This window comes from Leuciscus leuciscus, assembly GCF_965113295.1.
Source record: "Leuciscus leuciscus genome assembly, chromosome: 4".
Lineage (NCBI taxonomy): Eukaryota > Metazoa > Chordata > Actinopteri > Cypriniformes > Leuciscidae > Leuciscus > Leuciscus leuciscus.
In genome coordinates, this window is record NC_138728.1 from 24,647,381 (window position 1) to 24,669,068 (window position 21,688).

A 21,688-nucleotide genomic window follows, 5' to 3' on the forward strand; every position below is an offset into this window, starting at 1 on the left:
AAAACGACTGATGTTAAACCAATTACAGTTTTTCACCATAACTTACATTTAACCAATTATCATATATAAGGTAACTTACATTTGACCAGTTAACATGGTTTTGTTGTTGTACTTTTACAGTATTTTTCTGTTAACAATTACAAACATGTTTTCCAGTGTACAGCTTATATCTGTATATGCAGTTGTGCTAGTTCTGTGGTTTGCAGTTGCAAAAGTAACAACAGGGTTGGGAGGGTTGGCAAGTATTTAATTAGTGTAAAAGTCAACATAAACATTTATAGGCATACTCAAGTAGAAATATTGCAAAAACATATTCATAAACACACATCTTGAATAGTTACTAGAGAAACTGACATATGTAGTTTCAATTAGACTCCTTACAATAGACTAATTCAAATAAAGCACCTGTAACATATAATGTTAATTTGTTTAAATGCTGCTCTGGCTTGCCATAGAGCTCGTAGCGAGCGAGCGAGGGAGGGCATTGCTGCTTAAAATGCTGTGAATGTGACAGCCAATCGTCCAGACTGCCAGCCTCATCTTGGGGAGGGAATGAGGAGACACCTCTGTGAGGAAAATGCGCGCGAAGTGACGCGACACGCGCCGCTCTACAAGTGCTTGGACCATTTTCCACGAACAGCGCGAGGACCGGGGCGCGAAAACGACTCGCCCTTTTGAGGGGACAAACATGACTGTGGTGCCCGGGGAGAACCTCGACGAGACTGTGGCATTGACAGTCCTGTCCCAAGATGTTTACGAACATGAACGGGCAGACCAGGAGTGTTGCGAGCGGGTGGTCATCAACATCTCCGGACTGCGCTTCGAAACCCAACTGAAAACCCTGGCGCAATTCCCTGCCACCTTACTCGGTGACCCCAGGAAAAGAATGCGCTTCTTCGACCCTCTGAGGAACGAGTACTTCTTTGACAGGAACCGACCGAGTTTTGATGCCATTCTCTACTTCTACCAGTCTGGAGGCAGGCTGAGGAGACCCGTCAATGTTCCCGTGGACATATTTATGGAGGAAATCAAATTCTACGAGTTGGGAGAAGAAGTCATTGAGAATTTTAAGGAGGACGAGGGCTTCATCAAGGAGGAAGAGCGACCTTTGCCAGTAAACGAGTTCCAGAGGCAGGTTTGGCTGCTGTTCGAGTATCCCGAGAGCTCTGGACCCGCGAGGGGCATCGCAATAGTCTCAGTGTTAGTCATTTTGATATCAATTGTCATATTTTGCTTGGAGACTTTACCTGAGTTTAGGGAGGACGGGAAAATGCACGAGGAGCCCCTCGCATTAAACGGAACTGCCAGTTTAAAGAAGCCCAATCCCTTCACAGACCCCTTCTTTATCGTGGAGACCCTTTGTATCATCTGGTTCTCCTTTGAACTGCTCGTGAGGTTTCTCGCGTGCCCAAGCAAACCAGCCTTCTTTAAGAATATCATGAACACAATCGACATAGTGGCCATTATTCCCTACTTCATCACCTTGGGTCTGGAGTTGGCCGAGCATCAGGGCAACGGCCAGCAAGCGATGTCTCTGGCCATCCTGAGGGTCATTCGCTTGGTGCGGGTGTTCCGCATATTCAAGCTCTCCAGACACTCAAAGGGGCTTCAGATCCTGGGAAAGACCCTTCAAGCAAGCATGCGGGAACTGGGTCTCCTCATATTCTTCCTTTTCATTGGAGTTATACTGTTCTCCAGCGCCGTGTATTTCGCCGAGACAGACGACCCCGATTCGGGGTTCAGCAGCATCCCCGATGCCTTCTGGTGGGCAGTGGTTTCCATGACAACTGTAGGCTACGGGGACATGTGCCCAGTCACCATCGGTGGCAAAATAGTGGGCTCTTTATGTGCCATCGCTGGTGTGCTCACCATTGCTCTACCAGTGCCCGTCATCGTGTCCAATTTCAATTACTTCTACCACAGGGAGACCGAACACGGGGAGCAGATGCAATACACGCATGTAACGTGTGGCCAGCAGCAACCCTCGTTTGAGGAATTTAAAAGGAGCGACAGCAAAACGTCCCTTTCCAAATCAGACTATCAGGATTCAGAGGATGGGGATTCAGTCAAATACACCAACTGCAGCCCGCGTAAAGCATACGCAGGGAAGCTTACTGATGTATGAATGTTGAAAGCCAATTATAGACCCAAAGAAGCGCACCTTTCTCTGTGACTGTGAGTACATCCTCATCCCTCGCGCTGGCTTGAGTAGATGTCCGATGATCTGCGTGGAACACGGACTTTTTTTGGAATCTACGACAGCGGATTGTGATTGTTCGATTGTTTTCCAAACTGTCTTCCATTGTTGTGATCGCCGATCATCGAAGCGCGAGACGTAGGCTAGCTGTAGGCGCAAAAATAAAATAAACAAATAGGAAAAAAACATAAAGTATGTTATTATTAGCAAGCCCAATTAAATCAACGTGTAGCACTTTATTCGTAGACATAAATTCATTGGTGCGTAATCCGTTGGTTTTTCAACAAATTCGGTGACAGCGCGATAAAGTTTACATCCAATTTGCTTATTTGGAGAAAAATAGTAGGACCAAAAAACATACATAGGCTAAATCTTGTTGTTATTTATTTCTTCTTTTTTTTCTAACGAGGACAGTTCAACTGCAAGGTCATTTGGAAAACGACTTACCCCAGCTCATTTACTGTTGTTATTGTTATTATTTTCCATTTTTTTTAAGCTTGCTATTTAATGTCTAACGATTAATTTTTAAATCTGAGAAACACATATTTCTGTGCTTTCATTGAGAATGATCAGTAGAAGAGCAAACCAGATTTGAGATTATTAATCATTTTTAGGGACATGCTTTATTTTCAGGTTGTGTCATAAATCGGTGCCATTGCAAATTAGCATTGAAACGTTATGGCATCTTAAAATTACTTGGAAATAGGAATTCGCACTATGTTAGAAGCACTGCAGGGATGGACTTTTAATGATCAGCATTATTTTGACGTAAGCTTCTTTATTTCTTCATGTTATCAACAGATGCGCATGGAATGCATGAGCAGAGGCTCGATTCCAACAAAGTGCGCTCAATTCTGAGCACGAGTTGTTGTTTTTTTAACAATACAATAGCGTCATCTAGTGGACAGAGGTGAAAACTGCAACCTTTAGATGTGTTTCCATAGCAACTTTCCAGACGGTTCTGGAGACATTGGGCTATTATTGTTTCCTTAATTTACTCTCATAAAATATGGTTTCTGGTGCTTTTATCATAAAACAACGACATTCTATCATAAATAAATTCAATTATAAACCCTCAGATAGTCAGGGTTACCTTCTTATCAGGCCTAGTCAAACTAAACTAAGCTACAGAGGCTCATCCAATGTATCACTTATGAATACAATGTAACGATCTAAAACGACGTAGCCCACAACACACACAATGGTGACGTGTCTACATTTCTGCTCTGCAACAGCATCAAGAATCACGAATTCAGCTCAAAAAGGGATTCGCTATGACGTCACTGTGAGGAAGAAAACCCCCATCTGCCTATTGGCTGGATTATCAACTCTTGCAACGTCATATATACGTCAAATAACGGACTAACTGAAAATTCACACACCACATCATCAAGTTCTTCTAACTTTCTGCTCCTTTATTGGGATTTTCACAATAACAAGAAGAGTTCAGACAGGATGAGGTATGTAACACTGCACATCCATCAAAACAAAACTTTGTGCATGTGTGCTAAAGTGTCCATTTTAGAATTAGCCATTTGTGAGGAATATGTATAATTGTTATAGTTCTAATGGCAATATTTTTCTAATAAATATGAACTAAATACTTTTAGGTTTATATACAATTATTATTTAGCCGACCCATTCAGTGTAGCTCCAACTCTAATCAAACACACCTGAAGCAGTTTATCAAGGTGTTCAAGATGATTTGAAAATAACAGGTAAAAAGTGTTGGAACTGAAGTCTCCAGGACCCCTGATACAGGCCAGGAATAACACTAAGAAAAAAACAGAAAAAGTTAAATTAAATAAAAAAAACACCGGCAAGTAATGTAATTAAGTAATGTAATACTTAACATTATACAAATAATATAAACTGGAAATATTGACACGTTTTTAGAATAACATGTCACTAAAAACAGAAAAAGACCTGCAAACAGATATTTTGGAAACTTTTTGTTTTTAGGCAATGCAATTGATATTCTCCTGAGTGTAATAATGGGAGTAATAATTGGCAACATTTCAATAATAATATCTAATATTTCATAGGAATATTGATGTATAATCTTATTTCCCTATTCACTTGTTGTATCTCCCAAAATGCCTGATAAACATGATTTAAGTCCTGGTGTCCTCTACTGTGGACAGGACATGTATGAAATCAATGCCCTGTTCTGTAACAGAAAGTCATATTTTGATTTGAACCCCCATAACATTTTCCTGAGATGTTGATTTATGAAATACATTTTGAAAAATTGTCTGATTTAAATGATAATTACCATATATTATCATATTTCCATAAGAGTGCTACATTTAATCACTAAGTTAATGTTAGTCATTTTTAAAGACCAAGGAAAAGTTGTTTTCACATTGAAACCTCCAAACATTTGGTATCTCTGAAAATCACTGAATGTGCTCTTTACTGGACATCCAGAATAAAACTGTGACACGCATATCATTTCCACTACAGAGGACAAAAGTCTATTCCTGGGTCCCAGGAGGATATAGTATGAGTTATTGCTCAAATTCCTTCATAAAAAAAGACAGGTATAGAATATTTGGTTCTGTGAATGTGAATTTGGGAAGCAACAAGATCAGATTTGTTACGCAAAATTGTCCTTTCTTAGATTGACCATAATCAACAAAGCACCACAGTATATCCTTCCAATACAATTCACAGCCATTATAAATCCTGAAATATCTTGCTTTCTAGCAGATGGAAAATAAATAAATAAATAAATAAATAAATAAATAAATATATATATGTGTGTGTGTGTATATATATATATATATATATATATATATATATGTGTGTGTGTGTGTGTGTGTGTGTGTGTGTATGTATATATATATATATATATATATATATATATATATATATATATATTAACAACATAACTACCACAAAAAGTGCAACTTTTTAAAAAACTTATCTTGAAACTTTTTCATGTAATGGTTTACAAGGTAGTACAAGTGAATTATTTTGAAAGACACCTCTTTTGTTTTATTGGTTAAGAAAAAACAAACTATGTACTGTATTATTATATGCTATAACGTCACATCCTATACCATTGTTTCCTGTTTTTCATGTAGGAAACAAGAAGCACATGACTCAGTTCAATTACACAGCAATGTGACACAGGTCTATAAATATAGTTATCAAAAAAGACTTGCAGTATGCAGATTACAAACCAAGAATTATTCATTCTAGATCTATAATAACAACAAATGATAATGCAGACTTTCTGTCTGTGCTCTTTGTTCACACTAGGGGGCGGTATGTGCTTGTTTTTGATCTCTTTTGTCAATATCTTTTCTGTAATATTTGACCTTAAACTAAAGCATAGGATTCAAGGAGCAGTTCAGAGTAAGTGTTTGCTGGTGAGGCTAGAGTTTATATTTTAAATAATCCCAGACAAAAATAGACAATGTGAACGATACAGTCAGTGTCCAATAACGTTTAATGGTTTCAGGGAGAATTTTGGATTTTTGTCATTTTTTCCACATTATCTAAAAATTCTAACTACTGTAATATAATATTGCATCTAATGTAGCATACATGTCTGTGATATCTCTGATACGTAAGGTTAATATAGCATAAAGTGATCATAAAATGCACTGGGGAACATCCAAATGTGTTCTCATGTATCAATCCCTCACAAACTAGTTCCATAGAGAGGCATTGTGAAAGAGTTTGTACGTCTTTCTCCAAAACATGCAAATTCATTATTAAATTAAATGGAGATATTATTTCAATAATAATAATATCAGTGCAATGCATAAATACTGTTTATCAATAAATATTAAGTGAGCTTGAATTCCTTGACAGGAATGAAAACAGATATTATTAAAATATAATATATATATTTTCCTGACCCACTTTAATATTGGTGTGTTGCATTGTCCATATGTATTTAATGTTTTATGAGGGAATGCTGGTCTGGTCACATGGAAATAAGATAGAAATAAGAGTGACGTAGAGAAACCCACCATGTCATATTGTAATGTGTGTTCTGCTTATAGATTTTACACACACACACACACACACACACACACACACACACACACACACACACACACACACACACACACACACACACACACACATACTCTTGACTGTCACATTCACTTCGGCAAAGGTCATGTTATTTCAAGCTGTGGATACTTTCATAATCCAGGAAGCTTTGGCACTTACAGTTGATCAGTGGCCGTCATGTGACTCTCATATATGTCCTCATGGCCCTGGAATATTGGCCCTAAAAATTTGTTTCTGCTAAAACCAGTAGCAGCTTCTGACTGTACATTTAGGTTGGGTAAATTCTGGGTCTTAGCGGTGGTTTATGATAAACATTTTGTTAGTTTTATATTACAATCGCTGAAAACAAGCAGACACACTTTTGGTAGTGGTTGCGTTATTCTGCCTGAGGGTGGCGCTCTAATGTTACTTGACAAGCAGTGTTGGGTAAATTACTCTAAAAAAGTAATTAATTACTTGCTACTAATTACATTTTCAACAGTGTAATGTGATTACTGTGCTAATTACTCAATTTCAAAAGTATTGGATTACTTATTACCAATTACTTTATAAATCCCATATCACCCCTCAGACAGTTGAATAATACAAGGATAGACATGAAACTGCACTTTTAATTATTTTAAATAAACAATATGTAAATTGCATAAATTATTCTTTAACTGACCAAAGTGTGTAAAGTGAGAAGGTTATATTAAAAACATTAACATTTTGATGTTAAGTCCACTATTGTTTTTATATAGAATTGTTCTATAGTCTATTCAGTGTTTAATGCAATTACATCAGAAGAAATTAAATTACAGAAAAATTAAGAGTAATTCCTTACTTTTCGTTATTTAGTAACTTCGTTATTTTGATTATTTAGTAATTAATTACACACACGACACACGCATAGAACACTCTTGGAATTGCCTTCACGTGAGCACGTTTCAATTAAAGGATTTATACTTTCATTCATTTGATAATATGTTACTCCACATAGGAAGAACAGACATGCCAACTAGTTACTGACCTGATGCAAACACATAGCTGAAGTGGATTGATATCGTCTTGGTCTGAAGCGAGGTTTACGTAAAGTAACGTGAAAATAAGCGGGGCAGCCTGAAATCTGCCCCAATGGATCTCTATAAGAGGGGCGCTGCAGTTCCATTTTTCACCACAGATTTACATTGGAAAATTGTGGGGCGCTGTAGAGCTGGGGAGGCTCGCTGTAGAGCTTAGTATCATTATACATGTCACCATTAGACATTTCTCCATTCTGTCACCTGATGGAGTTTTGGTTCCTTGCCACTGTCGCTTTTGGCTTGCTTAGTTGGGGACACTTAATATTCAACAACATTATTGATCTGCCTGCATTGACACCATTATATGAGAACTGAACTGAGTGGCACGGTGACATCATGGTTTTCACCAGAGCGGCTATATAAATAACTTAACTAAATTAATATATTTTTTACAACAAAAATTAACCATCACTGAACTTACTTAAGATGGACTGTGATGATATTTTCTTCTAGAAACAAACTTTGTTGCATTATTTTCCTGCTTTGAAACAATCTGTATTGTAAAAAGCGCTATATAAATAAAGGTGATTTGAAGCCATACGTTAAATTTGAATAGATCCTGTTCACTTTACGACTTAAATACTGAACACCTTTACAAGTTATTATCAATTCAGGTAATTTAGAGGTCTATGCTTTAGAATATTAAAGGGTTAGTTCACCCAAAAAAAGCAAATTCTGTTAGTAATTACTCACCCTCATGTTGTTCCAACCCTGTAAGACCTTCGTTCATCTTCGGAACACAAATTAAGATATTTTTTATTAAATCTGAGAGCTGTCTCATTCCTCCATAGGCTTCTATGTTATTGAAACTTGCCTGCCCAGAAAGTTAGTAAAGACAATGTTTAAAATAGTCCAAGTGACTACAGTGGCTCAACCTTAAGTTTATCAAGCGACAAGAATACTTTTTGTGTGCGAAAAAAACTAAAATAACGACATTATTCAACAATTAATTTTCTCCTGTGTGGGCCTCTGACGTGAGTTCACGTAGTGCAACAGCGCAGCATCAACTGAACTATTGGCCAGCATCACACGCATCACACACAAGACCAGCGTCGGCCAATAGTGAGCCTACGTTCAGATGTACAACCCAGAAGCGCTGCGCTGTTACACTACGTGAACTCACTCAGAGGCCCACACAGAAGAAAATGAATAGTTGAATAAAGTCGTTATTTTTGTTTTGTTTTTTGCACACAAAAAGTATTCTCATCGCTTGATAAACTTATGGTTGAGCCACTGTAGTCACTTGGACTATTTTAAACATTGTCTTTACTAACTTTCTGCGCTGGCAAGTTTCAATAACATAGAAGCCTATGGAGGAATGATACAGCTCTCAACAACATGAGGGTGAGTAATTACTGACAGATATTTCATTTTTGGGTGAACTAACCCTTTAAGCAGCCGCTTTGGTCTGTGTGGCCAAAATATTCCAAAATATTAATCTGTCTAAGAATCTGAATGAACACTGACAGGAACAGTTTTTTTTTTTCTGCTGGAAAATATGATGAGCAAGACACAGTAAGAGCGACTGCATAATGCTGTTGTCATGTGTGGCACTCGTGCTATTGGCTTGTGTTACAGCTCACAGGTGTTGAATAGGTCAGCGTGACTTTGTGACTCGCTGCAGTTGTTGTTGCAGTGCAAAAGAAACAGCTCTGGCTTTCAAAGGCGTGATATTGACATAGTTGCACGGCAGCACAGTGTTGATATTTCTAAGACATCCAAGTTAGGGTTTCCTCTGAACTTCTAAATCAAACTTGTGCCCGGATTCACAGACCAGGCTTAAGCCTAGTCCCAGACTAAAATGCATGTTTGAGCTGTTTTAACTGCAAGCCATTGTTTTGTCTGAAGTAATGTAACTGAAGTAACCAGTAATGTTTTTTTCTAAGGCACGTTTATAAAAGCTACTTACATTTCCTAATTGAACTCCTAAGGCCAGTTGCATAAACATAGCCATTAAGTTAAGACTGTGGCTGTGTCTGAAATTGCCCCCTATACCCTCATTCACTATTCCCTACATTACTCCACTAATATAGTCCACTTGAAGGACTGAATGAAAACAAGTGAGTGAATTCGGACACTGATTGCGATGGAAGGGCTTCCGCTTTAGCAGTGTTTGGCAAGCTACTTGGGAAATGTAGTGAGCTAAGCTACTGTAGCAGTTACTGTAGTAACTACACTGAAGCTACTCCCCTGTGGAATGTAGCAAGCTAAGCTACAGGAATATGGCAAAATTAGTTTTTAAATTTTCATTTTTATGAATTTTTCATTCCATGTCAATGTTATCTCAGTGATCAATAAAACTGTCAGTCAAACAGACAGGCAGGCATAATTTGTCAGTTTAATTGTTTATTCAACAACTGTTCCAAACCAATTTGGCAACAAAAAAATAACAAAACCAGAACTATATAACAGAACTATAACAAAACCAGGTGTCGAGAGTGTGTGCATCTTTCCATCAAGTACATTTCTCACGTGTCAGCCCAAGGTTTGGTACGTGATGTTGTAACGCAAAGTTGGGATGTGGCCCAGAAAGAAAAGAACAATAGGTGTCTGAGGAAAAAGATGCACGAGAGACGAGAGATGGCGTATTTTCCCCAGGTTTAATACAATTACTTAAACGTCACACTCGTCCGCATACATGGGGATCGAGTGAGAAAAAGTAACTTATACAAACAAACATCCAACTCTGGTCACAAACTATAAAAGAAAATAAAAGTAGAGCGTTATCTCCTCTCATCACCCGTCAAATCTACAACCGACACTCTACGCACATGCGCAGTTCCCATTTCACCCCATATTAACCCAAAAACACAAAGTGACCGTTACAATGTCACCGTCCGGAGCAGAAGGTGACAGTAATGCACCAAAAAGCTGGTTGTAGGGCCCTATCAAATCCGTTTTATTTTTTTTTCACATTCCAAATTCTTTTTTTCCCCCGTTTAAATTTTTCTGTATTCTGTTTTTTCCCCTTCTGTTCCATGGGAGTTTGGACTCCCATTTTAATGGTTAAATTACATTTTATTAATCAAAAAGCATGTCTAATGAATTAAAATCATGAAACTTGTACAATTTAACAATAATTTATTACAAATTTTAAATAAATGACATATGTTAAGGGCACTATGACATAAAAAAAAAAAACTAAATTCTGTTTTCTTTTTATAGTTTTCTTGATTCCATTTCAATGGTTTAATAAAATTTCATAACCAATTATTTAAAATGTAAAGATTAAATCAACCTTTTATTTTGACGGGTTGCCGTGTAGACCTTTGAGTCTCTCTGTGATTTTATGATATGACGATAGTTTTTCTCAAATGAAGCGGTAAAATGCTGCTGAAGTGATGCTCAGAGCGGCTGTGTAGATGAAGTTCATGCATTCATGTCCTCATATAGGCTGAAAACATCGCTTCAGTGTGTGTGTGTGGAAATGAAACCGCGCATCTGCGACATTCATTCAATGAGACATGCAGAACATGCATGATTCCTAGACTTTATGCGGTTTTATAGTCACAGACACTAGTCTATATCACAATTTAATTTAAGTTTACTGACCTACTTTTCATCCAAGATCTGACAAATTCCGTGAAATTCCGCGTTATACGGTAAATTCCGTTTTTATGCCTGGATTCCGCGATTCCGTCTGCGTTTTCTGCATCGCGGGAAAGAAATCATACGGCCCTATGGTTGCCAACCGCCGTGAAACAAGAAGAAGACGTCACCGTCACTTACTGATCCAGGATCAGTGATACTTAGCAGTTGTATTTCTGATTTGAGTTTTGAGCTTTAGAAATGCTTGGGAAAATGTAGCTAGTGTGGATGCTACCGCACTACTCGATGAATAAAAGAGCTTCGCTACTGAAAAGCTATTTGATTCAGAAAACAGCGTTCATATTCTCTAGCCGTTGAGCATACATCAGTTGTACACCCGTTGTTGCAGTGCATTGTGGGATTGAATGTTATCATGTTTTTATAGTCCACTATGGTTTTGGACACCATTACAAATGGCTGTCCTCTCAAATACTGCCCTATTTAAAGCTATAGGGGGTGATTTCGGACACAGTCTGTGTCTTAAGAACAAGTCTGACCAACTAGCAATTAGTTAGGGCTAATAAGTCTTTCTATTTTGGATTCAAATTAGGTTACAAAATTTCTTTATTTTGTAAAGGACATTATTAAATAATAATTCCAGATGTCCATTTATCATGTGTATGTTGATGAAATCAATAAAGAAAAGAAGAGAGAAATTTAGTGATACAGGATTTGAGATCCTAAAACTATGAGAGAACATATGGGTTCAGATTTGCACTCCCAAGGGCACGAGAAAGGACAAACTATCAAACTCAACTCTCTGATATACTCTAGTATTTGAGAGTTTCCCATCTAGATACTCAGGCTAAGAAAGATTTGTGATACAGCACACAAAAGAAAGGCAACTATAGCTGGGTCATTCTACAGATAACTGTGGTAACAAACCAAGCAGTTCTATCGAACAGTATTTTTCATTCTGTTTGTATTTTTTTGTTTGTATTTTGTTTTTCCAGCATTTTTGTAAGTGTGTATATAATGTGATAGGCTAAACTGATTGTATTTCGGGTGCGGGTCAGGTGTCGGTTCTATTTTAAGCGGGTCGGGTGCGGATTTTAATTAGTGCTGCTGTCGGAAAACGGGTCGGATGCGGTTTTAAGCACTGCGGGTACGGGTGGGTGTGGATTTACAAAATCGGAACTGTGCAGGACTGTGGCTCTCGAGCTCTGCGGCTTTCTGCGGCTCTAGAGCCATTAGCCACATGGCATTAGTGGTTCAGGTAATTTGCTTAAAAAGGTCCATAACTTAGTGCCCACAAGTCGCAATGAGCAAAGATGGCACATTTCTAAATGTGTTCGGCTAGTGCAGGGGGTTCTCCGCTAGGGGTTCTCAGTTCAGTTCAGTTCTCATATAATGGTGTCAATGCAGTCAGATCGTTAATATTGTTGAATATTAAGTGTCCCCAACTAAGCAAGCTAGAGGCGATAGTGGCAAGGAACCAAAAATCAGGTGACAGAAACCAGGCTCAGTCGTACGTTGTCGTTTTTATCTGTACAGAGTCACCACGTGACAACGCAGACGCGATAAATAATTCTGTATTTTGTAGTTTGACAAGTAGATTGTTGAGGGTTGATTTGTAAAGAAGGACTACACGCCTGTGCACATATATATTCAAACGTGCATACCTGTGGACTGAACACGTGATGTGCATGTGTGATGTGCATGTCAGTGTTTGCGCAGAGGTTTGCGCAGAAATAACTGATAATCGTTTGCACCTTGGACCCTATTTCCGGGAGTGCGTTCTCGAGCCACCAGGCACTGCTGTTTTGCGAGTGAGCGGGCCGGAGCGCGTTAAGGGTTGAACGCACTGTTAGAACGCTGTCCCTACTGTTAGCGGCCCCTAAGTTAATAACTAATGATCTTCGCAACGGAAGTGAATCAGTTTATCAAAACTAACTTTAGCTGGACAATAACTTTATCCTAGAGCTGATGTAAAGCCAAAACAATCTCTGTTACTGTAATTTCCTATTATCACTGTTTAGCTGCTTTGAAACAATTCATATTGTTTCAAACAAAAGCGCTATATAAATTAAGGTGACTTGACTTGACACTAGCTTTCGTGTCAATGACGCCTTCACAGGGGAGAGTCTAGTTGACACAATCTCTGCTGACACTTTAAGGCTGCTTTGTCGTCGGCCCGGATCCGGCTGACTACGGTAACCTCATGATAAACACAAGCCCCTTTCACACAGCGCTTTGAACCCGGCAAATTGCCGGCAAATTGCCAGAGCGCCTTCTGTGTGAACGCAAACTCGACCCGGGATTTAAGCCGGGATCGATGCCGGGTCGGGACCTAGTAACATTGCCGTGTTCAGTCCCGGAACGCGCGCTGTGTGAACAAAAGCCGTAACAATGCCGTGTCGTAGTGATGACGCTGAAGCCGGGCTCGTTCTCCAGCTGTGAAACGGTACGTAATGCGCAAGTTTATGATCGAATCAGAGAAACAAATGCACAGGCGTGGTTTCTCGAGAGAGAGATCGCAGCTCATAAGCAAACTTAAGACGCTGCTGAGATTACAAGTCACATCGATGTCACGTGTCTTTACGGCATTTTTACGGGTTGTGTGTGAACGCACTCTCTGATTCCGGAAAATCACTGGCAGTGTGAATGACCAAAATCAAACGAACCCGGGTCAAATCCCGGGTCACTTTATCCGTGTATTTTCCGGAATCTCTGTGTGAAAGGGGCTATAGAGATTTATATTAGCGTAGTTAATGTTATATTACATTATGGTGTAAAATTATGGTCTTATGATGTAACAAGTGCATCGGGTGACCTAGTTTACACAGCCTAACAATCATTTAACCAAAGGTGGACAAAGTACACAACTTCTTTACTTGAGTGAAAGTACAGATACTTTTGGTCAAATATTAGTAAAATAAGTAAAAGTTGTAAAGACCAATTTTTACTTAAGTAAAAGTACAGAAGTACTTAAGTATAAAAAGTAAAGGTCAATGCATTGTTTTATTATTGTTGCATTATATGTAATACAGTACCTTATGCCTCTGAAGCAACCTAGTAAATATACCTACCAGTTAGTAGTATCTGTGGAATTAAGAGCTTTTAGAATGTTATAAATCCTATAGAAATTAAACAACTGAATTGACAAAGAAAGACAGCCATAATCATCTTATTTTTTTTATTTAACACTCCTACCACCCCAACAAAAGAAGTACACATCTATGTGTATCCTCTCATGCACATTTGAATCAAGTGGTCTTCAAAAATCCAACCTGCTTTAAAACCCAGCTTCAAAACCATAGCTGTAAAACTGCCCAACATCTGCCCAACACATGTAATACTGCTTTAACAAACATCAAAACAGAAAGACCTATTTGTCATGGATGCGCACACTGCGCCGAGGATCTGTTTTCATCCCATTTTGCCACCAGTTGAATAGTGTTCAAAAGAAAATGATGGGAAATTGCTGAGCTTCATGACATGAGTGATTACTGATAGGCTGTCTGTCACCTGCAAAAAAACAAAAAACAATCACGTTTTAGAGATGAAAAAAAATAAAATAATATTTCATTCCCTGACTGACATTACTACTTTCTACTCAAGGACTTTGACAAAAATGTAGTGGAGTAAAAAGTAAGATATTTGTCTTTCAAATGTAGTGAAGTTAAAGCTGCAGTCCGTAGCTTTTTTGGGTTAAAAATGATCCAAAATAAATTTTTGAGCAAGTACATAACCAGCCAGTGTTCAAAACTATCTACTTGCCTTAGCTCGATTCAAAACGGGAAGCTTGTAATAATGTATTTAATTCCAGTGGTACTGGTGGATTTCCGCGGGAAATTCGAGCATGTCTTTGCGTCATTACGTCAAAAATTTTACACATAAAGAAGGAGTCTCGGCTAGTAGGCTATATTGCGTGTGAGGATGTTGGAGGTGGAGATTTATAGCCTTTTCTCGCAGCACTTGATATAATTAAACTTATCAATTTGATGGCGGATCCAGAAAGGTTCAAACGACAATCACCAGTGAAAACTGGAGATTCACCCGTTGTAAAACGCGGAAGACTTCGGAGAAAAAAAGACACTGCAACGGCCCATGCGAAAACAAGGATAAATATCGGGAGGGCATTAAATGTAGTCATGCAATGCTGATGTTGTTAACGTTAACAATTTGAGAACAAAGTATTATTTTCACGGTTTGACATGATATGATAAGCGAGCGTTAGATTTAATCAGCGCGATTTACTGCAATGCTTTTTTCCCCTTAACATTGGTTGGTCAGAACAAAAGTGGATGTTACTTACTTGTTCAGATGACATTTTCTGGTGAAAATTCTTATGTTGGTCATACTTCCAAAAAGCAGAATCTGTGATTGCGAATGACAGTATCCACACCAGCGCGGTGATTGACAGCAGCAGATTCTCCTCAAAACATTGGATTCATCCGCGCTGCGCCATGCCGAGGCACAACGCACATAAAGTTGATAATTCCGCGTATAACTGCAATTGCAGATTTCGAACAGAGATGGCGACAAAGAGGAAAAACTGTGGACTGCAGCTTTAAAGTAAAAAGTTTCCAGAAAAAAACAATACTCAAGTAAAGTACAGATACTCAAAAAGTGTAGTTAAGTACAGCACTCAAGTAAATGTACTTCGTTACTGTCCACCTCTGAATTTAACTCATTTGAATTATAGAAACTGATAATTGTATTGATAATAGTAGTGTTGCTATTGAAGGTTTTACTGTAGATGTTATACTGTCATGGTGTTACTATTGGTGCCGTTACTGCCAGTGGTTTTATTGTCAGTGCTGCCATTACTGAACATGATGTTACTGTCAGTGTTGTTACTGCTTCCCATTTAACTTCCTATTTTTTCAATTATTTAGTGTAAATACTGAATGAAATGAAAAAGATAATATAATATAAAACAGTAGATTTAATGTAGGATTGACGCATTTCATTTTTATTTCGACCATTGAAATAAAGTGTTGCCTGTATTTTTACACTATAAATCCCCCTTTAGGAAATCCTATATAAATATATTAACTGTTTTCATCTTTTCTACAATAAAGCCTGTTTATATAATGTATTCTAAAATCAATAGTTCTGGTCCTGGCTTCTTGGGGTTCCAGTCGTGCTAAAATAAAGTAGCAGCTACAGCTTTTAACATCTTTTACTTAAATAAATAATTCTATTAATACAAATTAAATAAAAAAAACATTTAAAAAAAGAAAAGAAAAACTCTGGTTGACCTGTGAGAGCTAAACTTTACCCCCTAAACAAGTGTCATAATGTCAATGAACTATTGGATTCCTTTAATAAATGTAAATTAAATGTGCTTCTGTCAATATACTTTGATATGGATAAGAGTTCTGTTCTCTTTTGATTTACAGGTACAGTCATGAATATGGACTTTCCATCCTACAGATATAAGCTGCACAATATCAAGGACAATATGAACCTTCACCAGAGCAGCACTACATGGGACAACACAAACTCCACATTCGCATTTAAAAAGCATTCATTTTTTTCCTATCTAAGGAATTATTTACAACGCCTCAAAAGGATCACGTTGTCTAATGTGGAATCTAACCGTGAGGAAACATGGACAACATGATATTGTGATAAAGATAAAGATAAAGAAGATGCTTTGAAGCGCTTTGAGGTAGAAACAATTTACTTGAAATCACAGATTACATGCACAAGCAATTTGTGAGATGCTTCCTGATGTTTATTTGCCCCCAAAACACCAACATTGCTACTGGGACGGGTGTGTGTGAGTTTGTGCGTACACGTGAATATGTATACATAAATGTCTTCAGACCAGCGGTAGGCCTATTTCATGTTTAAGCATTACAGATCATGTGCTATACCAAAACATATTATGGCATGCATAGAAAGTTGGGAATGGAATAAATCTTGATTATTTTGTTAATTTATCATTTTCGTTTATTTTATTTATTGTTTCGATCAACAAACTCAGTAGTCAGCGGGAACAACTACCAATGACAACAAATTACTTGACTGTTGAGGTTAACATTGTTAAATATCTATTTTTTTAAGTATTTTAGGTTTTATATAAAAATTGGAATCGGTTAAACTGGTGACAAGTTATTTTTCTAGCTTTTTTCAAATTTTGCTAAATCATTTTCAATATTCTTTCTATTTTCACTCAGTATAATTTTGCCTAAAGTGAAAAGGAAATGTGTAGACGTAGAAATTCTGTCATGATTATGGCACCTTTCCTTTTATGCAGTACAAACACTGAAGCACAAATGTTGCTGCAGGTTTGTGTCTTTAATTCTTTTATGATTATTGTTATAGTTTCAGAATCACCCATCACTGAAAGCATCTACCTCTCTGTTTTACTGTGTGCTTACCTCTCTGTGTTGAGTTACGTCAAGCAGATCACAAGCCTTATTTCTGGAAACAACTCGAGCAAACAGTATGTTGCATTTCCCCTTATTGTTGGATGCGTGTTGTTCTGGCTTTGTCCATCCTGGTTTTGTACTCAATGCTAGAAGTTCAGGAGAAATATGACACTAACTAATAATCTATAGATAGCAAGTAAAAATTCATCCTAACATGCCCTTCAACAGAATTAAATTGATTGTAATGTATTAAGCCTGTTTTCTGATAATAGCGATGTGTAGGATTATGAAGTTAGGCCTAGGTAAAATATGGGAAGTTGCAATGTGACAGAGCTTACGTATGATGATCATGATACTGATTGTATGACATTATATTTCCCTAGACGAAGTGTATATAAACCTATTTAAATGAAGAATTATTCTCGTCTGTTCACAAGCACACATGTACTGCATCCATTTTAACTCCTGAAATGCTGACTTCTCACCTCACATACATACAGTATGAATGTCTGCATCATGTCAAATGAATGTCCAGCATCCAGGACATCATTTGGCTTGTCTCTGTGCATCTGAAAGTCTTCCATGTGGAAGCTTCAAGATGCTCGATAATGCTTTCTTTACACTGCCATTATTTTCTCTTTCATTTCATTTACAAGCTATTTTAGATAAATAAACATGTATCATCTGTTCTCTGCATCTAAATTGGACATTCCTGTTGGATAAAAATCAGACAGACAGAGCAGTAATGACTGGCATTGATTCATTTTTGTGGACAGTTTATTTTAATGAACTTAATCACTGTCATCACTCAAAATGGTTCTCAGAATTTGTAGTACAACACAGTTTAAACTTTTATATATAAACAATCATTAAAAAGGCCTTGAGCGAATCATTTGTGAATTATAAATCAATATTATGTTTGGTCCATCATTTCATATTTGTGTGTTGATATAATCATGTCAATATAACATGCGAAAAACAGCTTTATTCATTTGTTTTAAACATGGTGGTTTTTATGTTCACTGCTGCCCAGTGACTAGATGTGATATTGCAACGCTATCTCACGACCAATTCGTACGAGTAAGTACGAGGTGGCTAATCGTACGAATTCGTATGACCTCACTCGTACGAATTTGTACGATTTGTCTAAACCCCAGTGATGGGTAGGATTAGGGGAGGGGTCAGGGGTAGGTCATTCGTACGAATTCATACGAATTGGCCAACGGCAATTTGTACGTATTTTACGTACAAATTGCCGTGAGATCAGGTTGGATATTGAGCTGTGATACAAACATTTACTTACTAACACAATCATTTTATCATTACCAAACTGCAATGATCTATATGAAAAGATGCCCCAGGGTAGGGGACACCAGAAACAACTGTGACACAGTCACAAATAAGCCAGAGAGACATTTATTCTATACTCTCTCAGTTGTTTGAAGAAGAAAAAAAAGATTTTGAGGTAGGCCTATTTAGAGGTTTTTTTTTTAAAGGGATAGTCCACTTTAAAATGAAAATTCTGTCATCATAATACTCACCCTCATGTTGTTTCAAACCTGTATGAATTTCTTTCTTCTGCTGAACAGAAAGGAAGATATTTAGAAGAATGTCAGTAACCAGACAGTTTCTGGTCTCATTGACTTCCATAGTAGGAAAAAAAATATACTATGGAAGTCAATGAGACCAGAAACTGTCTGGTTACTGATATTCTTTCTAAATATCTTCCTTTCTGTTCAGCAGAAGAAAGAAATTCATAAAGGATTGAAACAACATGAGGGTGAGTATATGATGACAGAATTTTCATTTTAAAGTGGAGTATCCCTTTAAAGTTTGGATCCCTTTGAATTTAAGCCAAGCTAAGTTGTTGACTTTGTTAACATGAATGACAGATGCTAACACTGCTGCTAGCAGCTACCATCCTTGATATTGCCATGGTGTGTAACACTAGTTAGGAAACAATAATTCGAATTTTTGAATTTTGAATTTACATTATTTCATATTTTCTAGTTGACTATATACTGTTGAACTCATCAGCTAAGAAAAACTGTTTAGTAAAAATGATTTAACTCATTTTAAAATAACAGAAGTAGTATCCACCTTATTTTGAACGTAAGAGCAGGCACAGCCATTTTTTACTTTTTAACATTTTTAACTGTGTCGATGCTTCTGTGGTCAGTCGCTTTTTTTAAATGATTTTAATCATTGTTATCACAAACACACTGGTTTGTTATTTAAATGGTTTTACCATTTACTGCACTTTCTTATTCTAGTTATTTATCTGTAGAGTGCTGCAATGATGATGTATTTTTGTAGGTCAACTCGTACACAAACCCAATAGGATTTTTCCTTTAGCTTTTTGATTACTACAAAAAAGATGCCTTGTGACCAACAAATGGACACGGCTTTTAAAGGGATACTCCACTTTTTTTGGGAAATAGGCTCATTTTACAACTCCCACAGAGTTAAACAGTTGAGTTTTACCGTTTTCGAATCCATTCAGCCGAACTCCGGGTCTGGCGGTACCACTTTTAGCATAGCTTAGCATAGATCATTGAATCGGACAGGACCATCAGCATCTCTCTCAAAAAAATGACCAAAGAGTTTCGATATTTTTCCTATTTAAAACTTGACTCTTCTGTAGTTACTTCGTGTACTAAGACCGACGGAAAATGTAAAGTTGCGATTTTCTAGGCTGATATGGCTAGGAACTATACTCTCATTCCTGCATAATAATCAAGAAACTTTGCTGCCGTACCATGAGTCCAGCAGGCGTAATGATATGACGCAGCGCCTGAAAATAGGTCTAATAGGTTAGACAAACTTAGTCCCGATCACGTTGGAAGTTACCGAGCTGGGGACTATTTTCAGGCGCTGCGTCATATCATTACGCCTGCTGGACTCATGGTACGGCAGCAAAGTTTCTTGATTATTATGCAGGAATGAGAGTATAGTTCCTAGCCATATCAGCCTAGAAAATCGCAACTTTACATTTTCCGTCGGTCTTAGTACACGATGTAACTACAGAAGAGTCAAGTTTTCAATAGGAAAAAATATCGAAACTAATTTTTCATTTTTTTGAGAGAGATGCTAATGGTCCTGTCCGATTCAATGATCTATGCTAAGCTATGCTAAAAGTGGTACCGCCAGACCCGGAGATCGGCTGAATGGATTCGAAAACGATAAAACTCAACTGTTTAACTCTGTGGGAGTTGTAAAATGAGCCTATTTCCAAAAAAAGTGGAGCATCCCTTTAAGTATTTTGAAGTCTAAATACAATCGCCATAAGTAAAATGCTAAATGTAGGCTACAAACGAACTGCACCATGGTAGCATAACTTCCGACAACTATTTCAGTCTTTATAAAAAATTATAAAAATAATAAATAAATAAAAACTCCTGAAAGTTTGGGTTAGAATAGTTTGCAAGAGCACGGTTATAAACACAATGAGGCTGTAAAAGCAGACTAGAGTGTAGATGAGTTTAGAATCAAATGTGAAAAAATCTTTGACCCAACATAATCTCATGGCAAATCATATAAATTTTTTGCAAATTGGTGGCTAACGCATATGAATTTGTGCAATCTCATGCAAACGTTTTCATATGATCTGCATATGATCTGCTTACCCCCCAGTGACTGTGTTTAGGGCTAGACCTTCATGCTTACCTTTTCTCTAAAAATCATAAGATTAGTATATTAATTCACTTGTAAAATGGTTTGTTTACTACGGACCTTATTTTAGGCATTTCACCCAAAATTTTCTTTTTTTTATAAAACCCATTGACTTTAAGACGATAGAATCGAAAGTGCTAAAGTTCAGAAAACTCGTTTATAGGTTTTTGCCTACAAAAATATATCATCCCTGCGGCACTCTATTGTGACTAATGAATCGTAAGTCTTGGACATTCACAGGAAATTGCTTCCGTGTTAAAAAATAAAGTGGATAATATGAAAGATAACTTTTAATAATAAAGAAGTGCTGTTATTTTGAAGTTGGTTTACGTGAGGAAAAGTGCGTTAATATCTTTTCCCTCAGACTGTAACAGACATTCTGTGTTAAATCAGATGTTTCTAATCTAAAAAGCGTAAATATCACAATTAGCCTGGTGTCTTCTATCCTGTGGTTATGGATGCTGCTGACGTTGATGTATTGTCAGTTTTGCAGAGTGTCACATATTTACACAGGCTGCTGGGTTTAGTAAACCATGACATCATGCCATGATTCTTCAAACGTGACTCTCCGTTCATAACGCTCATATCATTCCGTACACATCTCTGATATCAGCACATGTGATTTCCATGCTATATAGTACATAGATGTTATGTCATATCTCTGCTGACTGTTGACTGCATGTACATGTAACTACACTGTGTGCAAAGCAAAAAAACACATTTCGGACATGTTTATATACGGCATCTTAAATGAAGTGGTGTTTATGCAAAGAAGGAAAACATATTCTCAAGCACTCCATTACATAAGATGA

At 37.4% G+C, this 21,688-nt stretch overlaps 1 protein-coding gene across 2 annotated transcripts; it reads left to right on the plus strand.

Moving 5' to 3' along the window:
* The first annotated feature begins 360 nt into the window (after positions 1–360).
* On the plus strand, positions 361–18,685 carry LOC309497197 (shaker-related potassium channel tsha2). 2 transcript variants are annotated; one of them, XM_082167442.1, is made up of 2 exons: positions 361–2,175; positions 16,227–18,685. In XM_082167442.1, exon 1 carries the CDS (start codon positions 689–691, stop codon positions 2,123–2,125), a length of 1,437 nt encoding a protein of 478 aa, XP_082023568.1. In that variant the 5' UTR covers positions 361–688; the 3' UTR covers positions 2,126–2,175; positions 16,227–18,685. The 2 variants fall into 2 exon arrangements, with proteins under 2 accessions (XP_082023568.1, XP_082023567.1); XM_082167441.1 differs by having other exon boundaries at positions 362–3,657.
* Positions 18,686–21,688: the final 3,003 nt, after the last annotated feature.

Coding starts and splice junctions, on each gene's coding strand:
- LOC309497197 (XM_082167442.1), top strand. CDS start 689: ATGACTGTGGTGCCCGGGGAGAACCTCGACGAGACTGTGGCATTGACA.